This window comes from Phalacrocorax carbo, chromosome 3 (genome assembly GCF_963921805.1).
Source record: "Phalacrocorax carbo chromosome 3, bPhaCar2.1, whole genome shotgun sequence".
Lineage (NCBI taxonomy): Eukaryota > Metazoa > Chordata > Aves > Suliformes > Phalacrocoracidae > Phalacrocorax > Phalacrocorax carbo.
The window spans coordinates 7,643,630-7,665,739 of NC_087515.1; the positions used below are offsets into that span (position 1 = coordinate 7,643,630).

The following is a 22,110-nucleotide window of genomic DNA, read 5'->3' on the forward strand; positions in this document are numbered from 1 at the left end:
TCTACTGACTCTTAAAATACTGTCCTGACGGCCAGCCTTGGAACTCAGGCTTCCCTAGACTCCCTTCCTAATAAATGCCCCATTCGCTGGATGATGAAGCTCAACACAGAAATTAAATCTGCACTTACTTATCACAATTTATTATCTGGTGTGATAAAATTTGTGGAAGATAGAGATACAGTTTTGAACCCCTTAGTCTTGTAATTACTGAACTGTGCATTACCCATTTTTAGATGAGTGTTTTAAAAATTGACACCTATATCCTCAAAGATATCTAACTGGACAAATAGGAATTAGGCATCTAAATCCATTTTGATGGCCAAAGACAAGTTGTTATATAAAGAGGTTATCACTATCACTTAGACCTTTTAAATTTTAAAATAAAATGGTGGCCCTTACTTAGGTTTTCAGAGATGTATTAAGCAGTCAGCGTGAATCATTTTTAGTACCTGGTTGTGCTCTGAAAGAGACTTAGATAAATGTTTTTGCTCTAAATCTTGACAGGGCCTAGGTATATCATCAGTGTTGAACTGTTCTTCTTTAGCAAGACAAAGGCAATTGTGGGCATGCAAAGAAGAACCTGGAGAATTTAAATGTAAAAAAGCTTAAGTGCCTATGAAGCTGATCACATTTGGAGTTGGAAAGACACTTAATCAGGGTTTTGCGGTCTTAGGATCTGCTTTAAACATCCAAATATTTTGTTGGGTCTGGTTCATTCAAACCTACTGAAGACCTCTGTGTGCTGAGTGGGGCACTGTTTTTGAGAATGTAATGCAATGGTGCAGTGAACAGTGTCATAGTTACACCTTCGACAGAGGACCGTTGTTAAAGATCAAGAGCTCAGGAATATTCATGACATTCGGGAAACAGATCAACAAGATCAGCAGTATACTTTACTCTCTTATTCTTGGCAGACAAATTACAGTAGTCTCATGTATGGTTAAACAGGTAGATGATGTCCTTGAAAACTTTCCCACCAGTAGCATGTCCTGTAGAAGCTGCCATGCTTTGGGTGTTGGTGTTGATTTCCTCTTAATTCAATTATTTTTCTCTTTTCAAATAATTAAGTTTCTTTTCTTCTGGAGAGAAGACAGACAACTGAGTTCCAAGAGTGCTTACAATATGCAGATAACCAATATCAATCATTAAAAGTCAAAAGAAGAGAGCAGAATAGCAAGGTGCTCCTTTCTGGGTGCAGTGCAAAGATGCTTCTCATTTAGCTGACATACATATCACATGGCAAGCTGCTAGCTGTTGTCCACGCTGCTGCGTGCTTCTGCTTGACTCCAACAATGGGTTTGTTTCATGGGCTACATTTTTTCATCCCATCATGTTACTGTGACATGTTACAGTACTGTAATAAAGTGGCATGACTTTATGCTGTGTAATACTATAAACAGATCTTGCAGAGCTATGAAATAGTTTCCTAAGGGAAAGAAGCTTACAGATGTTTGAAAGCAGATGAACTAATCACTGGGCAATATGCTATAAGCAGCAATCATGCTGTGGCTGTAGGATGGATTAGGTGATCTCGTACGTCTGTTCCATCATGAGTGCTTCATCATTTTGGGATTATATAATATGAAAATTAAAGGGATACTGTCAAGTAGTTAATATAGAAACCATTTCTTTCCTGTTATAATTCGGTGGGGAAAACGCCTTCCAAGTTCCAGATATTTTTTTCCTTCTAAATCCACCACTGCTTGTCAGGATTTTTTTTCTTAACAAGAGGCAGCTGCTCTTTTTGCATGACTATACACAGTATTTTTGTTCTGCTGCTGCAGAGCCAACCAGCCAGCCAGCAGAGGGAGCACAAGTTAACTAATAAATCCTGTTCCCAGAACTGTGCTGACAGCTGTGATGACACTGATCACAAACAAGTAAGTATTTTTAGTAGGACAGACTCACAGTAGCTTATTGGTCCATGAAAGGAGCAGAAGGAACAAAACAGGTAGGAAAAATAGATATTTCTGCTTAAAAGAATGTATTAAATAACAAGGGTAAGTGCAAAAGCGAGCACAAAATCAGTGTGAAAATACTTGACAGTGTCCCTTTAAGGGAGAACGTGGTTGCCAGCAGGTTGGTCTTCCCTGAACTGGCGAAGTGGTAAATGACAGATAAGGGAGATAGGTCCAGGCAAAGGAGCAATATAGCCTTGGTGGAAGTCAATTAAAATAATAACATTTGCGCTAAGAGAGAGGTTTGTTTGGTTTTGTTTTTTTTTAGCATGTACAGATTTTGACGTTATGTCCTATCAGAATTACCTGAGGCTGTTTTTGGATATTTTTAAGGAATTTTTCATAACAAGCTCATTGAGAATCAGAGAATCATAGAATTGTTAGGGTTGGACAAGACCCTTAACATCATTGAGTCCAACCGCTAACCTATCACTGCCAAGTCCACCACTAAACCGTATCCTCAAGCACCACGTCTACCCTTCTTTTAAGTACTTCTAGGGATGGAGACTCAACCACTTCCCTGGGCAGCCTGTTCCAATGTCTGACAACCCTTTTGGTGAAGAAGTTTTTCCTAATATCCAACCTAAACTTCCCCTGGCGCAGCTTGAGGCCATTTCCTCTCATCCTATCGCTTGTTACTAGGGAGAAGAGACCAACCCCCACCTTGCTACAACCTCCTTTCAGGTAGTTGTAGAGAGTGATAAGGTCTCCTCTCAGCCTCCTCTTCTCCAGACTAAACAACCCCAATTCCCTCAGCCATTCCTCATAAGACTTGTTCTCCAGGCCCTTCACCAACTTCATTGCCCTTCTCTAGACACGCTCCAGCACCTCAATGTCCTGCTTGTACCGAGGGGCCCAAAACTGCACACAGTACTCGAGGTGCGGCCTCACCAGTGCCGAGCAAAGGGGCACGATCACTTCCCTGCTCCTGCTTGCCACACTATGGCTGATACAAGCCAGGATGCCATTGGCCACCTTGGCCACCTGGGCACATGCTGGCTCATGTTCAGGCGGCTGTCAACAACACCCCCAGATCCTTTTCCTCCAGGCAGCTCTCCAGTCACTCCTCCCCAAGCCTGTAGCGTTGCATGGGGTTTTTGTGACCCAAGTGCAGGACCCGGCACTTGGCCTTGTTGAACCTCATACCGTTGGCTCTGGCCCAATGAACCAGCCTGTCCAGGTCCCTCTGTAGGGCCTTCCTGCCCTCCAGCAGATCAACACTTCCACCCAGCTTGGTGTCATCTGCAAACTTACTGAGGGTGCACTCAACCCCCTCATCCAGATCATCAGTGAAGATATTGAACAGGACCGGCCCCAACACTGAGCCCTGGGGAACACCACTTGTGACCGGCCGCCAGCTGGATTTGACTCCATTCACCACCACTCTCTGGGCTCGGCTGTCCAGCCAGTTTTTAACCCAGCACAGAGTGCACTTGTCCAAGCCGTGAGCAGCCAGCTTCTCCAGGAGAATGCTGTGGGAGACAGTGTCAAAGGCCTTACTAAAATCCAAGTAGACAACGTCCACAGCCTTCCCCTCATCCACTAAGCGGGTCACCTTATCATAGAAGGAGACCAGGTTAGTGAGGCAGGACCTCCCTTTCATAAACCCACGCTGGCTGAGCCCGATGCCCTGGGTGTCCCGCATGTGCCGCGTAATGGCATTCAGGATGATCTGCTCCATGACCTTTCCCGGCAGTGAGGTCAGGCTGACAGGCCTGTAGTTCCCCCGATCCTCCTTCTGACCTTTCTTGTAGAGGGGCATCACATTCACTAGTTTCCAGTCATCTGGGACCTCCCCGGTTGACCAGGACTGCTGATAAATGATGGAGAGTGGCTTGGCGAGCTCCTCTGCCAGCTCCCTCAATATCCTCGGGTGGATCCCGTCCAGCCCCATGGACTTGTGAACATCCTGGTGAAGGAGCAGGTCGGTAACTGCCACCTCTTCAACAGCTGGGACTTCATTCTGCATACTCTCTCCATCTCCCAGCACAGGGGCCCGACAACCCCAAGGACGACCAGTCTGACTATTAAAGACTGAAGCAAAGAAAGCATTAAGTACCTCAGCCTTCTCCTCATCTTTCCTAGCAAGGTTACCTTCCACACCCAACAAAGGAGGGAGATTCTCATAGCATTGAAGTATAAAAAGAGGCGTTTGTGACTAAATCTTCACAATCGAATGGAAACTATTCAGACCTCACATAAGTTTATCCACAAACTTCCAATATCAGTTAGGGTTCATAAAACTGATGTCATGTATACAGGAGAATTCCAACTTATATAGAAGTAAGGAAAAGATGGAAAGGGAGAGAAAAGAGTCAAGCCTAGAGATCAGAAACCAAATGAAAATAATTTCAAGTACATTAGTCAACCCCTCCCCCTTCCTGAACACATGACTTTTAGGTCTCCCCACTGATTATGGGGGTCACAGCGAAAGATTCTGACTTTCAAATTTTGCTTATCTGCATTGTCACCTATGCAGATAGCTTAGTCAAAGGGTGTCTTGCTTTTTCTTTATGCTGTATTGTGTGTTGTGGCTGAAGACCCTAACAATCAGAAACCTCATTTATATTGAGGAAAAAAAAAAAAGTAAGAACTCCATAGCTTTAACGGTTGGTTGTAAAAATCAGCAACTAGAAATATTCTTCCCACTCTGTGAAGAACATCTTAAATAAGCTGCTCTGCGCTTCCTCTCTGAGGATAAGAAGTCAGGACTGTGAAGCAATTATCAAGTCTGATTTCTCCTTGGCCCAGAATGCAAGACAGTTCGGTCTTTTTAAGTCAGGATCTTACTTTTTTTAGACTTTTGTAGAAAGCACGTGAAATCACTATTTGATCTTGGTCTTAGACTGCCTAGTGCTGCAATGCAAGAGAGGCACTGTTCTGGAAATTCAGACTGAGGAAATATGGATGCATGGGAAAAATTAGAAGCTGAAATCTTGTCACTTATTTTGTCATTAAACATATATAAAATTACATCTTGTCCTTCTAGAAACAACTTTGTTTACCTCATTTATGTTACCTCACTTTCACATTTTATGTTATTTATGCTGATATATTAGTATCTTCCATTTATAGTCAGGGCACATTCTGCCAGGCATTCCATATGGGTACGGTCCTCAGTGGAGATGGTAGAAGCTGTACACAGATTTCTAAGGATGCACATACTTCTAAGGACTGAACTCAGCTTCTAGTATGCCAGGGTAGGAACACGACTTCTGCTTTGGGTGGATATACTTAAGGTATTTGTTAACATTGCCAAGAATATGGCTTTGTGAGGACTTTATTGTGCTTTCCAGTTCTAACGACTTGGGAATCTTGAAATTACTTACTTAGTAAATACCAATTTAGAATTATATTTTTCCTTTTTCTCCTATAAAATAATTTTTAATTTCACTGGTTTATGGCTAAACATGAGCTGCCACGATAAACACAGAAAAGCTAGGCCTCCGGATAACAAGATGTGGAATGTGCGGTGTAGGTAAATGATCCTGTTCACAGTGTTGTATGCTGCACACTCACAGAGTGGCTCACTGAGCTGGGTTTCTGACAGCATTGCTGGCAAGCTCACCGGTAGCATTTGTGGCGGCAATTGCTCAGAAATCTTTGTGGAAGCGCAAGATCCACAGACATGGCAGTAAGCGGGATCAGTTCGCAGCTGTGGAATGAGTGCTTTCTAATGGTGCAAATGAAGCTAGGAAAATAACCGCACGTCTGTCTTGCTGAGTATGTGCTGAAATACGTTTGCTTTGTGCTTGTCATTTAGCAACCTTGTTTGTGAGAACAAAATCATTTCAGTACTACAAAAAAATATGTATCTGTACAGCTCTAACAGTTTAAATCACAAAACTTATGATCCCATTAAATTATTATCATGTTTTTCCTGTACTCTTCCTGGTCTGTGTTTTAATTTTTTCAGTCTTTTCCTGTCTTTCTTTTTGACAGGCACTTATTTATGTATGTTTCTGGTGTCTTTTTGTTCCTTTTAGTCTAGTGATCTGTGCTGTTCCTGAACTTCTCAGAGCTTTGGGAAGGCCCAGGAGTGCACAGGTTTGCCGTATCACATTTATAGCTCTGAAAACTATTATTCTTTATCATTTCAGTTGTCTGTTAGAGGTTTATGTGAGGCTTTGTTTATTGTTACTAAATTTCTGAAGAGTACAACTTAATAGGTTCTTCTTTTAGAGCTGCTTATAGAATTTGACTGTGGTTTTCTATGTTGCTGTGGATGGTATGGACGCTCTTCTTGTTTTGCTTTTACTCTTACATGGCATCTGCCTATGCAAGTTGCAAGACCAGTTGCTAGATCCAGTGCTCTAGATCAGTTATCTACATGTCACATTCTCACTGAACAAACGAACGCAGTTCTGCACCTCTCAGCTCCCAGTGTGTTTCCTCTGTGAATTATTTTGCAGCAGTGTTCATTACCTGTAATGGAGGTTTAAAAAGTTTGTTGATATTTTTTGGGGTGTGTGTATACATACCTTTTCTGCAGTTTTTTTTCTGTTACTTTTAAGAGGTATATTCAGTTAGTGCCATTGTTGACCAGTTATCGCCTAATTCAAATCCATTTATAACCTACAAATAACTTTGTGTGCTGATTAAAATAATTCTTTATCTATCATTTGCTGTATATAGCAAAACCTGTAATTTACACTGCATGAAGTAATACTGACTTTTCATGGTCAGTGTTACATCACTCAAGTTTAACGTTATTATTAGTTCTTTCCATTTATAGTCAGGGCACATTCTGCCAAGCGTTCCAACTTTTCGTGGTTGCAATGCTTTATTTTACTTAAGTAACTCCAAATTAAATTCTAACTGACTAATGCAATGTTTGTGTTACGTTAAAGGAAGACAAACTGTGTAAAAAAAAAATTTAAATAGTTGTGTAATAAACTATATAGCCTTTTTTTTTCTGTGATGTGTTAGGATCTGAATTCAAAACCAATGAATTATGTAAACTTCATGTGTCCTACCCAGCTCAAACCATTGGAAACTGAGTCGTGCCAACAAGCTTAAGCTTTGGGGTTTTTTGTCTTTTGGACGAGATCTGCTTTTCTTTTTCTTCCCGATGACTTGGTTAACAAGTAGTTGTCAGACAAACTCTGTATGAAACACAGTCTTCTGATGATGAAATTGACTGTCAAATCTTGAAAATTCTGGCAAAAGATTAAAAAATTAGGCTGAGTTTCCCTTCTTTTAACAGTCTACAATAGAAACCAAAAAGTTTTCTGTAGTGAATAGGAAGAAATAAGCCTATGTGTGAACTGCAAATGTACTCAATAGCAATTACCAGTCTTAGCTAATCAGTTTTCTTGTTGACTTGATTGTGACTGTGCAAAGCTCAATCACTGTATAGGATCATTCTCTTGATTAGCTACACTTTAATCACTGAGGTGCAGAAGATCGTTAGTACAAAAAGTTGTGATGAGTATTACAATAAGAGTTCTTAACTCATCAATAAGTAAAACATTAAAAATCTAGATAGACATATCATAGGAAAAAAAAAACAGAACAAAATTTTAAAAATAAAAATCCCTTCTCGTGTTCATATTTTAAAAGTAGCCTAAGTCTTGAATAGGTAAAAAAGGTCAAAATATTAAATAAAATTAGACCCAAGAAAAAAAAAAATCTGTAAAATAGTTTGTTTAGTACTTATGATTTCTTTATGGTTTTTTTTTTTGCTTACTCTGATTTTGAGCTTAGACGTTTTTAAAAGCAATTATACTATATTTCATTATGATACGTTATCAGCTAATTGCCAGTACATTAATGTGTGTTAATGGCAACTACCAGTGCATTAGTCTGACTGTATCTCATGGATAAGAAGTAACGTAATTGTTATTCCAAAGTTCTGATTCATATTTCTGAAGACAGTACTTCATTATATCTTTTGGACATACAGTGTTTCAGAGGAAACTTTCTCCTTCTATGTCTTTTCCCAGACAAATAATTAAACCCACGGTGTTTCATCTCTGATGTTAATGTGAATATTCTCATATCAAATAATAATTCCTTATAACATTTACTTCAACATTTGTTTGGTCCATTCTGTTCTGGAAGCAGCCCTTTTTGCACATGTACCAAATTAAATATTGGAAAAAAGGTATCGTCAATTTAAGTGTTTGGAATAAATAGGGAAAGTAGTTCTCTGGCATGGTCCTTGTGTTGGCCCTGTCACTGTCCGTCCCACTGAATATAACTAGAGCCGATATGGTGTAGTAATTCATGTCCCCAGCAATGCATTATCTTTATCTTTCTGTTAGCCCTTTTGGCATATAGGTAATGCTTGTCCTGTAACAGTCCTTCTCCTAGAAGGATCCCTGGTAGGACCAGATTTCATGAAGCACTGGTTAATAACTGCACTTTAATATTTACTCACCATGATAATGCTGAAGGCAGATAGCCTTATATCTAAGCATTGAGAGGACAACAAAAGATGCCTGCAAGTATTTGTCAGAATGGATGTGCCATTTATTTTCTGCAAAGGTAGAATGCAACCACATACATTCTTAAAAGAACTATAAAGCTATAAAAAAAGTAGGATTCTTTCACTGTCGGCCCTGTTTTCTAAAATAATAGGCAATATTTTTGTACTTCATAATAAGTCTGACCAATAATAGAAGCTTCTCGATATCTTTGGTATTTGTAACCAAGAGAACAAACAGCAAGTATTTTAGATGTATTTATTTTGTTATTCAAAAAGATATTAGGAAGAACATGGAGACTTCTTTCTATGGTTTCTCTCACTGCCAACAAAGGCTGACAGGAGGTGAGAAGAAAATATAAACAAGAAAACAATTCTGTCAGTCACTCAAAATTATGTTAGTCATATAAATAATCCAGTTAAACAATGCTTTCAAATAAGATTATTTTGCACTAGAGGAAAACCTAATCAATGTTGTGTTAATAAACCTTAAAATACAAAGATTAAACCTTACCAACACATTAATATCAGCTGAAGGAGAGGTTACATTAAATTACCTATCACAAAAATTCTGCTCATTAAATACATTAATAATATTCTTACAAGACCCTTTATTTTGGAAAAATACATGTTTTAAGTATTTAACTTGTAAGGCACAGGTTTCTTATCTATTTTATTTATTAATTGCTATGGCAAGTATTTAATATTGTTTTATTAGTAGTGTTTTATCTTGTTCTTCTTTTGTATCTTGTTTATTCTTTGGGTTATCTTGTATAGTGCTATAATTACAACCCCCCGATATATTTATGGTACAATAATGTCTGAGCTTTAGTTCTTCATTTGCTGCTTGTTTTGGTAGCTGCTTCATAAACATTGTACAAAATATAATCCCTTTGAGTTTTCAGTCAAACTCTTCCCATTTGTCCTTGTTCTTGTTGTTTGTGTTGTTGTCCCGATAAGTAAATCTGATGAGGAATGAAAGCAGGTATAAATCACACAGTTTCATTTATTTGTGTATTAATTGGCTTTTTTAGTAAATTCAGTGTTGTGTTACTAGTTTCTAGACTATTGCAACTTCTTTGAATCCTTGCTTTCTTTGCAGTTCCATGATTTCAGTTGGTATAAATAGTAATTTTTTATACTACTGCTATAGCACAATTTTGTCTGCAAGACAAAGCACAGTTTCTGAAGTTGAATTGATTTTGCATACTTATGCAGGACGTGAAAAATCGCCGAAATCCTCGCCTTGTACCTTATGCTCTTCTGGATGATCGGACGAAGAAGTCAAACAAAGACAGTCTTCGGGAAGCAGTCCGCACCCTGCTAGGCTATGGTTACAACCTGGAAGCTCCTGATCAAGATCATGGTAACTAATTTAGTTGTTTTGTTCTTCTCAAAAATAAAACAAAACCCAAAAACCATAACAAACAAAACTATAAAACAAAAAACACACCAACAAAATCAGAATATTTCGCACCAGTACTGCATTTGTTGGTCCAGTAAAAGAATCTTAACAGGTACGTTGGCCTCAAAGCTAATAGGTGCTTTGCTCCATCTTTTTGTTTGTATTTCCCTTTGATCCTACTTTTCTTACTGTTTCATGTCCTGTGGCCTCAAATTAAGAATTAAAAAGTGAAACATTTTTACTTTTTAAATCAGTGATACAATTTCTCTGTGTCTCATATACTTCCTTTCACTGTTCATTTTGTAGATTTGATAGTTCAAATGAATCAAGTTTAAAAGCTTGACCAGGATTGTGAATACTACAAGACACAACCCTAAAGTATAGAAAATCAAGAAAACCTGTTTATCATCTTGCTCAATATATGGCCTTATGCCACAGGAAAAAAAAATTATGGTTATTTTTTAAATACATGCATAAACACCTGAGGTTCCCCAATCTAAAATTAAGTTTTTAACAAAAAACTTTTTAGTTAGTGCTATGTTTGTTATTTCAAGACAATAGCAAAATAGCTAAGAAAAAGATTGTATGTAAATGTGGTAGATGTGAATTTTATATTCTTACAATTTTAACTAAATAATGAAGAATTCTACAGTTCATGCACAATCTTGTATTTAGGCACTTAAAGCTACAAGATGAAATTTTTGAAGACAAATGCCTACAAATCAAATTTCTGTGAATGTCAAATTGCAAATCTAGAATTAGATAGTCTGTTAGACCATTTAAGCTTCCTGGACTTTCTCAGGTCTTTCAAGTTGAATAGACTATAAGTAAATTTTACCTTGCTTCTTTGTTTTCTTATTTTTCTTTGAATTTTGAATTCTTTTTGAATACCTTTTGAATTCTGGCATCATTGCCAGACTGAACATCTTACTGATACTGCAGGCAGTATTTTCAGCATGTTTACTTTGAGTTTGAGATATCCTAAACAGAAAAAACGTGGAAAACACTATAAACTTTTAATAAACAAGTTTTAAAGAAACAGTACACAACATTTACCTCCGTAACAGCAGAATATAAAATGTTAAGAAAGTAAAAGAAATGGTGATACTTAATGTACAAATAACATAAATTTTCTTATAGATTTTGGCTTTCAAAGCCACAGTTTTCTGTCATGCTGAGATCAAACTGTAAGACAGAACACAATATTCTTGCTATACTGTACTGTCATTCTGGAACACTAACTGCACATATAGAAAGAAAATGGTAACAATAGATATAACCCCTCAGCAACCATATTCTAGAAAGAGATATGGAAATACAGAATAATCAAATCAAAATTGAAACTTATATCCCTATAATCTCAGCAAAGTGTGGAAAATTTGAGAAATGTGTATAAACCTTATCCTATCAATATATTAATTAATAAATGATTATTTTTCCTGCTTTATATAGTGATAGTATTGTTAAATTTGGACCTATTTAGGCCGGTAAATGCTTCAGTAAAACATTTCTGCAGAAGATATAACTCATACCCAAAATGTACACAGGGAACCTGTCATTTTCAATTTCTTTTCAAAAGCACATACATGCTGTGATCCTCAGCTTTTATGACAGGCTGTTATTAGATTACACTTTTAAATATGGGGCATCACTGATACCATGAGTGTGTTACAAGGCTGGACTGCTGAATGGGGAAAGCAATCTGTTTCATAGTGGTGTGGCTTGTATTGGTGGCAAAACACCATGTTCTCACTGTTTAATCTGCCTGTGCCCAGTCTGGAGAGTTTAAGGCTGCCGTATAATCTTGTAATTTCTTCCCTTCCCACTGTGGGAAGGAGATGCTACGCAGAGACAGTGAGCATGCCTTCTGCTTGATTCTAAGAAAGTGGGTTGGCTTTTGCCTCTTATGAGGATAAGAGGCTGTCTAGCGCTGTAGGGTGAGAGGGGGAGAGAGCACGCTCTATTTCCACCATTTCCTCCAAATCCCACTGAACAATATTAGTCCCCTTTCCTCATTTACCACTCTGAGTACCATGTAGCCCTGTCTTTCCTTGGGAATGAACTGCTGGAAGATCTTATTTTTTCCTTATGATGCAGGGGCCCTTGAACTAGTTCTGTGTATGGAGTTACTAATGAAATACAAAGAACACAATTGCAATCCTTGCATTTGAAAGGTGTCATCAGTCCTGTTGCAAAATTCCCAGAGGAAAGGAACTGCAGAACAGTGTCCCACAAACTGATCTTTCTTAAACAAGACTGGAATTGCCTTCAGCAAAAGATTTTTGTACTCATTTTGGGGATTTAGATTTTAGAGTTTTATGAGCCCCTCAAGGTTTTGAGATGCATAAAACATGTCGTAGGGATCCCCTTTCGTCAGCCGATATCCATACTGTTATTAAGGGATTTAGAGCCCTCTAGCGGTGTTCTGGATCTCCGTTCATTAATTTTATTTTAAACATTGATTTACAAAGCTCTATAGTATCATTATTCATGCTTTATTATTATTACTTACTGGTTTCCCACAGCAGTTGTATTTTTGGGATTGCTTAGAATCTGGAAAGCATTAGGTTATTGAAAATCTAAAAAGACAACAATTTCACAGTTCCTATGCTTTGTGGTGGTTCATCTCCTGTATAGGTGAGGTACTGAGGGTTTTCAGAAGTGGTTTTAGGGCATTAATTGTGTAGACCATCAAAGAGAAAATGTTACTGGTAAAGAATTGTGTGGCAAAGGGTTCAGAGTTGCTTACAGGAAACTTAATGAACCTGATCTAACTGAAGTCAGGCATTTGGTGGCATGAGAAGTGATAGTAAGTTCTGAGGGATGTGATTACCTTCAAAATAATCACATGTGATATCGTGATGAAGATGTGATTATCTTCAAGATAATATTGGAAATGCGGACCTTGGTGTTGCTGACAGAACAGAAGAGAAAGGGAGAAGTTCTTAACGATGTCTGACAACAGAGAGGTGCAGATGTATTTGAGCTTATAAGAAATTCAGGAAGATGAGGAATTACAGTGGTCAGACTGGAATACTGAATTTTCAAAGGTGGTGCAGATGTTAGTACCTTGCAAATTTTTAGAAGAAGATCCAGAATGCTGTAGGCATTCTTTTTCCTAATCTGAGAAAAAGAGTCAGAGTGATCCCTGGGTCAGAATGATTTGATTAGTGGAAAGAAAAATGTATAAAATACCAGAGAATAAAGTAACTGAGAAAACTTAAGGAAGATAAAGGTTTGATTCAGCATTACTTCTTGTGCTTTGTGAAACCATTTTCATCTTTTTAAAGTGTGATTTTTGACATTTCAAGCTACCTTATGGTTTGAACTGATAGTAAGGTCTTGGAAAGAAGTGTCAGAAACATACTGCAGGACTGGGTAATAAGTAAGGAACAGTGAGGAAGGTTTGTATGTATGCAGCATACGAGGTTGTACTTGAAGCTACTTTAGCAGAAGATACTACATAAAGAAAAATGTGTAGAGTAGTGAAAGGTAGCTCTGGGAGGGAAAACTCACATATGCTGATATAAAATATTGAAAGAAAGCAGAAAGAAGATAGGATTAAAAGTGTATAACAGTATGTAAGGTATGGCCATCTCCAAGGCACCAAGTAAGCTCATGAGCAGTGGTATTTAAGTAATATTCATGAGTAAATGTTCTTAGGCGATTTTTGAGAACATTTTCCATACATAGTAAGTGGATGCCAAATAGCTGTAGATGAATCAATAAAGGCACTTTTTCAAGACAGTATGTTCAGTGCAGTGGGGGAAAGAAGAAAATTAGAGAAGTAGGTGAGTCTAAGATTTGTGGGTTTGTGAATGACAGAAACAAAAGTACATTTCTATTGGAACAGAATGACCTGGAATGGATGTTGGGGTAACACAGCAAAAGAGTGGAAGTGGGAGCAAAGGAGCAGGATAAACCCACAAGAGAACTGGGATGGAGAGATGGAGAGTTGGATCAGAGCTTAGAGATCCAAGTCCAAAACTTTATTGTTTGTTGTCAAGAAAAAAGGAGAAAATAGATTTATTTGTATGTGTCAAAGCGGTACATTACCAGCATGTTTTTCTCCTTTTAAAAATCTTTGCTTATACATTCCACAAATGTTGTAAAGCAGACAGGTGAGGCGCAAACTAAGCTTGCTTCTGTTGCTGCTACAGAGCAGCCAGAATAACATGTTTATGTTTTTGTCCTTCCTTTGAGGTTTCTTTTCTCCTCTTTCTCTGAAGCAGCCCAGTAACAACCCAGCTTACATTTTTTCGGTATTTTTTTATGCCATTATTCTTTCATGGAGTAAGAGAATCAGTGAATATATTTAGAAAGAGTAAGTTGAATGTGTCAAAGTTTAACTTTAGCCTCCTTTGAAACTCTTCATGTAGATCTTTTGGTCTTTGAGAAAAGATACTTATAATTACCTGACAAAGAGTGAATTTTAACTTAAACACTATTAAACTAGCTTGTGATTCACTTGCAATTAAGAGAATTTTGGAATGAAGCATAGTAAGCTATGAAAAGATAAGCACATGTGATCATGCTACAGATATTTAACCAGATGACTCAGTGTCTGTGAAAGCTTTTGTTTTCACACAGCTGTTAATTCATTTTACACTCCATTGCACTAGACAAGAAAAGTGAACAAGCTCTTTCTTCACCTCACCTTGACAACTGACAAACAATAACTTTGAACTAAAAAGTGGCAGGTTTTAAGGCACTCTAAAATCTTGTAGTCATCTGACTTTCTTCAACATTTTGAGAGAGAATAAAGGAGAATAGTAAACACAATTCAAACTTGGCATCTTGTTATTTCTGTTATTTCACTAGCTGAATAATTTCTAAATAGTACCGTGGCTGTCACTAGGTTTTCCTTTGTTCTTGAACAGTAACTTGCCTTGAGCAGGAGTTGCCTTTAATACTACTTTTACACCCTCCTTAAGGGCATCTTTATTCTTTCCAGACTTGCTGCCCTTTATCTTGATAGAGGTTAATATATTTTTTTCCTGAAGCAGCAGTATAATCACTTCGGGATTTTTGTTGGTTTTGTTGTTGTTAAAGCTTCACGCAAGACTTCCTTTTATGGTTCCTGTCCTCCTTTTTCCGTGGCTTCTGCAAAAGCATCTAAATTGCAACCTTCCTTCTACTATTTATTATAATAGCTAAGAGATATAGTAAAATATTTTTAAAACAATGACATACCTAAGAAATCTGACTTTTAGAATATAAATGAAAAGATTATATTCTATAATAAAATGAAATTATTATATTCAAATTAATTGATCGCAGTTTCTTAGTAAAGAAGATGTCTCAGTTGAGCAATCATGTCTCAGACTTGACTTTTATGGTGACTGGAAAATTAATTTAGTCTGTATTTTGTTGGGGTTTGTATGTTTGATGTTTTTGTTTTGTTTAAAATAACTGAGAGCACAGTTCACAGAATCACAGAATTGTTGATGTTGGGAGTGGCCTCTGAGATCATCTGGTCAAGCAGGGTCAGCTAAAGCAGGCTGTCCAGAAATGTGTCCAGAGGAGTTTTGATTATGTCCAGGGATGGAGTCTCCACAACTTCTCCAGCAACCTGTTCCAGTGTTTGGCCACCCTCACAGTAAAAAGTGTTTTCTTGTGTTCAGATGTAATTTCATGGTTTAACTTGCATCCATTGCCTCTTGTCCTATCACTGGACACCATTGAGAAGAGTCTGGATCCCTTTCTTCGTTCCCTCCCACCAGGTATTTATACTCATAAATGAAATTCCCCCCCGAGCCTTCTCTTCTCCAGGTTGAACAGTCCCAGGTCTCTCTGCCTCTTCTTATAAGAAAGATGATCCAGCCCCTTATGGGCCTGTGCTGTACTTCTACAGTAAGTCGGTATCTTTCCTGTACTGGGGAGCCCAGAACTGGACCCAGTACTCCAGATGTGGCCTCACTAGTATTTCTTCAGTGAAAGGGTTATGAAGCATTGGCACAGGCTGCCCAGGGAAGTGGTTGAGTCTCCATCCCTGGAGGTATTTAAAAGACGTGTAGATGTGGTGCTTGAGGATATGGTTTAGTGGTAGTCTTGGCAGTGATGGATGAATTAGTATAGAGTTGTTGCAGAGAGGTGCTAATTCCCCAGACTGGGCAAGGGCACTTTCCCCATAAGGCTGTTCTGCAGGCGTTTTCTTCTTTGCATACCTATGCTCAGAAGAATTCCTTTGCCTTTTGTTTTCATTGCCTTCATTTTGTCAATAGTTGAATACAGTACTCTCTGCGTTGGGATTTTTTTCATTACTTTATTTTTTTATCTTTTCAAACCTTACAGCGACAAGACTGGACATTTGCAGCGGGATAATGGAAAAATTCAGGATATTCCGCACAGAAAAGACTTATGCAGTGAAGGCTGGGAAGTGGTACTTTGAGTTTGAGGCAGTTACTGCAGGAGACATGAGAGTTGGCTGGACCAGGCCGGGTTGTCTGCCAGATCAGGAACTTGGCTCGGATGAAGAAGCTTTTGTTTTTGATGGCTTTAAGGTTTGTATATGTTTATCTGTAATATGGCTGACTGCAAAACTTTTGTGTCTTATTCCATGTGTCATTGCCTCAACTTAATTGCCTTCTCTTTTTTCATTTGTGTTTTATGAAATTATTTCCCTCTTTCTCTTTGAGGGCCTATGTGGACTACAGAGGATCAACATCATCTGAAAAATTAATGACCAGGGTTTGGCATTTCTATAATTTTTTTCACAGCTTCACAGTATTTGTAAAGTATACATAAAGCATTGAAAATCTAAGTGACTTACTCAAATTCAAAATACTGGCAGAGCTGCAATTAACTATGAATCATTTCTTTAAATTTTTACTCTGTTGTTCTCTCTGTAAGAAGTGCCATTAAGGCATAAATATGGTTATTATTAGCAGTAAGCGTTTGAGGCAAACTTTGATAGAAGTTTTTTATAGGAATGTAAAAGTTACAAGGAGTATACATAGGTTTTCATGGAAATGCTTACCTGAAATATGATAGAACCAGTAATATTTGCCTAAACGTAACTCTGCATGAGACAACAACATATTGAAATCTAGTAGTTAAAATATATAGGAAAACAAACTATTTTATATGTTATTGATTTTCATCAGAATAGATTAAGTGACTCATTAAAACTTTTTATTTCAGTATGAAGGCAAGTGCAACTGCTATTCAAACCATAATTGCTATTAAGGCTACGGTTGACTCATGTCAAAATGTCTCTTGTATCTGATGTTGGAATTAATTTCCTTTATTACTATTAAAATATGTAACCGAAATCAACAGTATTCCTTAGCTCTTCCTGGTCAGAACAAGCTCTCAAGCTGTATTTTATTAATGTCATTGGATTTTAGTTTTTTTCCCAGTCTTGTATTACTCAAGAGGATGCCTTAGAAACAGAACAGAAAAGTTGGTTTTGTAAAATATCTGATTGGGTTAGGTAAACTATTCAAGTCCTGTGTCTTTACTAGAATAGCTGTGTAGTAGTTTGCCTTCTCAATCTTAGGTTTTGACCTTTAGGTCCCAATCCATATAACTGTTTTGTTGTCTTTGATTTTGCTGGGTTCTCTCTTTGGTAGAAGAAAACTTCTAACCTTCAGGATACACAGAAAGGCTCATTTGTTCTGTAGAATTTTGAGGATGGGTACAGACAATAAAAATCTACTTGTGATGGAATGTGAAGTGAAGGAACTTATTTGTTAACACTGCTTTGTTTTATGCGTGTTACAATAGTTCTTAATAGATGTTAATTTATCTGAATTCTAATCCAAGATGCCATCCAAAGCCCTTGCGTTCTCTGACTTGAAGGTCAGCTGTATGAATCGTTAATCATGCCCTCAACTACTCTAGAATCTATCAGAAGCTCAGAATGCTTTTCCTATCCACAGATAATTCTGTTCTTTCCAAAATCTGATATGGCAGGAAGTTTAATTTATGTTGTACACAACATGTTTACAATTAAACTTAAGGAAACAATAAAGTTTGTTTGGAAGCAATGAATCTATAGAGTACTAGATTAAATAAAAGTAATTGCTTAAAAAAGTTTGTGAAGCAGTTATTTAACATTGTAATTGATAGCATATTATTTTCATTACAAGTCTTTTATGGAGCTTTTGCAGAAAAAGAAAAAAAAGCCACGCTCTTGTTACTAAAATGTTGAAATAGCAATTTTCCCTGTCAGCTCACTTAGCAACGTTTTACAATACTGATGTGAGGGGTGCTTGCAGGAACTTAATTTTTGGATTTGCATTTTCAAAGTCAACTTGGAGTACTCACAGGCATTGTTTTGGAATGATATACTGTGAAAGTGTTAATTTTAGTGCTGTCTTGATTGAGGGGGCTAATTATTAGTTGTACCACTAAGGGAGAGAGGAACACACACATTGTCACTATTACTCATTGAAATTATTTTAAATCCTTTTCAGGCACAGCGGTGGCATCAGGGTAATGAACATTTTGGCCGCTCTTGGTTGGCAGGGGATGTTGTTGGATGTATGGTTGACATGAATGAGCACACTATGATGTTCACCTTAAATGGTGAAATCCTGCTTGATGACTCAGGTTCAGAACTTGCATTCAAGGACTTTGAGGTTGGTGCCGGTAAGTACTCTAATATATTGTGCTGTTAACTTGCTGTTCTTGCCCTGTTTTTCCTCCCTTATAATTGGTGTGCTTCTCGTACGTTCCCTGCCCAGGGAGCTACCCCTTGTCCTTTTCTCTATTTCATTAGTATCAAGCGTTTGGAAAGGAGGCGTGCTGGGTGTGAGGATGAGGCAAGGCCTTTTTCTGTGGTGAACTTTGCAGCCATCTTTTGTGATCAGTCTTTTTTACTATTTTGCAGGGATGTGTCTTGGGTTGCTAATTCATAACCTTCAACATTTCATCTGCACTGCAGCAGGTCACCATATGATATAATAGAATCTTAGAATGAATCATCGAATGGTTTGGGTTAGAAGGGACCTTTGAAGATCATTTAGTCCAACACCCATGCCATAGGCAGTGACATCAAATTTTATGAAGTAGATCAAGTACTCAAATACTACCAAATTTCTGTCAAATTAGTGAGAACATATGGTAGAGACTTCAAGCCAGCTTTAAGGTTTTGTTTTCGTTCTGGGAGGACAAATGACACCTGATCCAGGATAAAGCCAGCTGGTACAAAGTTAGCCTCCAAAATTTTTTACTTAATTCTAAACCACCAGATGGAGTTAAGTGCCTGTTGTTGGTAATGTTCTTGGTGCAGCTTTCAGGGTCTACAAGCAGGTTTTAGTTTACCATGTAGCTGTGGCTTATGAAACTGCAAAAGCTGGCAAAGATTGTGAAGTTCTGTCAGGTGTCAGGTTGATTCTATACCACAAAAGTATTTTTGTTTATAAATTTAGTTACATACTTGTTTGTGAATAAGTACATAGAAGGGTAAGAAATTACATTACTGTAGATAACTACCTAAAATTTCTGAACTAAGCTTACATAAAGAAAATTATCTTAACTTTTAATCTTTCCCTTTTATTTGTAGTAAGTACGTATATTCTGTCATATACATTATACATCTGTTAAATAATATTTCTGTGTCTGAGAGATAGAGTTGGTTTTTTTGAACAGTAAAAGCTCTCAGGGTTACTTATCCCTATTCCCAGGGGAAATATGAATCTTATACCTATTAATTAGGTAGTTCCCTGCTTGAATTCTAACCACTTTACTTTCATCTGGATTTCAGAGTATTTTACTTTCAGGAGTGCATTGGGAGAAGAATATTTTTTCCCCTTCTTCTACCATACCATAGGAATTAGGAATAATTTAATTTGATATAAAATGAGATAATTGCCATTAATCTTCTAGACTCATGCCCATTACTTTACTGCCTTCAGATTTCCTTAGATACTGTGATAACATGATGAAGGAAAGGGATGCATGGATTGGCTTACTGTTAGTGGTATAGGCATAAAATCGTCCTGGTGCCATTAAATTATAATTGTTTTCTAGTTATTAGGCAGTATAAAATCATTGATGAGCGAGGGATTCTGAGGGAAACTGGAATTCCACAGAATTCTGAGGACAGCCCGTTTGACCACTATTTTGATTCCGAAGTTGTTGAAATCACGGTGATGTAGTTTTTGTGGTACTTGTTTCTAGTTGCAGGGTTCAGATTTAAACAGATCTCTGTTGAGTCTGAAACTGCTAAAGTAGTTCCTGATTTGACATGGAGGCTGAAGGCCTTGGTAACCACATCAAAAACTTAATGTCAGTGTCAAGCCTTTCAGATTTTTCACAATATCCCCTTAATTCACATTAAGTTCCTGTAGTGTTACGTTTGTAGAAAAGAGCTTGCCTTTGAAATAAGATGTCCTATTCTGTTTTCAAAGGAATGTGCTGATTGATCTCAGATTTAATACCTCCAGATCAATATTTGTAACTATTCTGGGTAATTCATACATGATTCATGGCCGGGGAGGGCATCTATATGTATATATATGTATATGCAAGCACGCATATGAAATACCCAAACTATGACTTTTATAGAGCTTTCATTTTTCTGTAGGCTGGCTTTAGTTTGGTTCTGTGAGTGGCTCTTGCTTAGAAGCACTGAGACCTTTCTGCAGGTCACTTCTCAGTGAATCGTGTGCATGCCATCTGCTGCTGCAGAAAAAGACCTTTGACAGATTGGGTCAGGAGGTTCATCTTTTATTCTCAAAAGCAGGGGACATTATAAAAATTATTGCTGTCCTATGCTTTTGCCATTGTGACAGACAATGCTAGAGGGTTACCTCTCTGGTGGTAGTGTTAGTCTTTCTACTTGTTTTGCTATTTCATACGGTACAATAAAAGTTTTGCTCCATAGCCCACTTACGCACCTGGAGATTAAGAGCCAGGTCATGGTAAGATGAGATGCCATATCTTCTCCAGATATGGAAGAGCCCTGGAAAGCCTTCATTACAATTCTATTTAATAGAATTGTAATTATATTAATTATACAGTGTATAAATATTATTACTGTATGTAATATACGTATATATACATATATATGCAAGATTATATATTATAATATTATATAGTATAATATCATTAATGACAATTATACTATTGGCCAAATCAGTGCAGAATTTCAGCAGAGGCAGAAGCAGTGTTTCAATGGTTAGGACTGGCACTGGTATTTATATTCCATTCACACAGAGCAACAGTTACTGTACAGTTACAATTACTTGCAAAAATTAGCTACATGTACAGTACCATTATGGCATCAATGACATTTGTGTTGGCGAGCAAGATTGTCATCTTGATTCCATATTGGCTACGGTTACAGAGTGGATGGAAAATACTAGATTGAGTAATAACGTCAATGAGAGTTCTATCCATTTAGGAATTTTGTTCTGGGTTTGTTTTTGTTTAGGAAATCTTGCAAGTAGTAATTTACATTTTATTTCTCTGTGTGTGTGTATGTAAAATATTTGCTAAATGTCTAAGAATGACTCTATCTGAGAAATCTTTTCTGAGCCTACAGGGAAATGCATAGGTAGAAGAGTTAACAGTTTATGTGCATTCTGTTTAGTAAGGGTAAATATTACTAATATTTTAAATATTTCACATATTTCAAATATTCCTGTTTGATTTAGTTCTGTGTCATTTATTCATCTCAGTCTTCATGAATAGAGTTGATCATCTTTTCTTGGATTTTGGACTGCATCTAATTACCTAGTCAGCTTTTTCTATAATGTATGCTTACTGACTTCTGTTGATAATGTCAGCTGTTAGTGCTTTTTTGGTTTTATAAAGCAATTATTTCCCATTTGATTTGAGGGCTGTAATAAAGAGGAACTGACTATGTGTTAATTCTCAAGGTGCTGGAAATGGAGCTTGCTACTTCCTTTCATGGAATATTTGACCTGGGCAGGAACATTAAAAAAAAATTTCATATATATGAAAAATATAAAAATAATCAAACAAATATAGACCTACATATAGATATGGCATGTTCACAAGTGATCAGTTTATACCTCTTTGCCTTTGAACACTTTATCTTTTTTGTAAGCTTTTGTTCCTCTGCGTTATCTATGAAAATATAATGATGTTTGTACCAAAAGTCTAGTTAGGTCACTGTTTTGTGTTCAACAGCACTGGGTAGCAAATGCCTGTGGACACATATCAGAACAGGACAAGCCGATATTGATAAAGTCACCCAAGCCTCCAATGATTTCTGGTTCAGGAGCTTTCTGAGGCAAAATGATACATTTGTGTTGAATAGCTCTGATGTTTTTTGGGTCTTGTGGTTTTTTGGTTGGGTTTTTGTTTTGTTTTGTTTTTCCTTTCCTACAGGAAGGTCTCTAAAC

General features: G+C 37.3%; 1 protein-coding gene across 1 annotated transcript in view; it reads left to right on the forward strand.

Moving 5' to 3' along the window:
- Positions 1-22,110, forward strand: part of RYR2 (ryanodine receptor 2) — a 437,201-nt gene that overhangs the window by 252,537 nt on the left and 162,554 nt on the right. Inside the window, exons 28-30 of the mRNA XM_064445463.1 lie at positions 9,604-9,751; positions 16,085-16,293; positions 18,211-18,385. Of these exons, the coding sequence (XP_064301533.1) occupies positions 9,604-9,751; positions 16,085-16,293; positions 18,211-18,385 (532 nt within the window). The remainder of the gene's footprint in view (positions 1-9,603; positions 9,752-16,084; positions 16,294-18,210; positions 18,386-22,110) is intronic.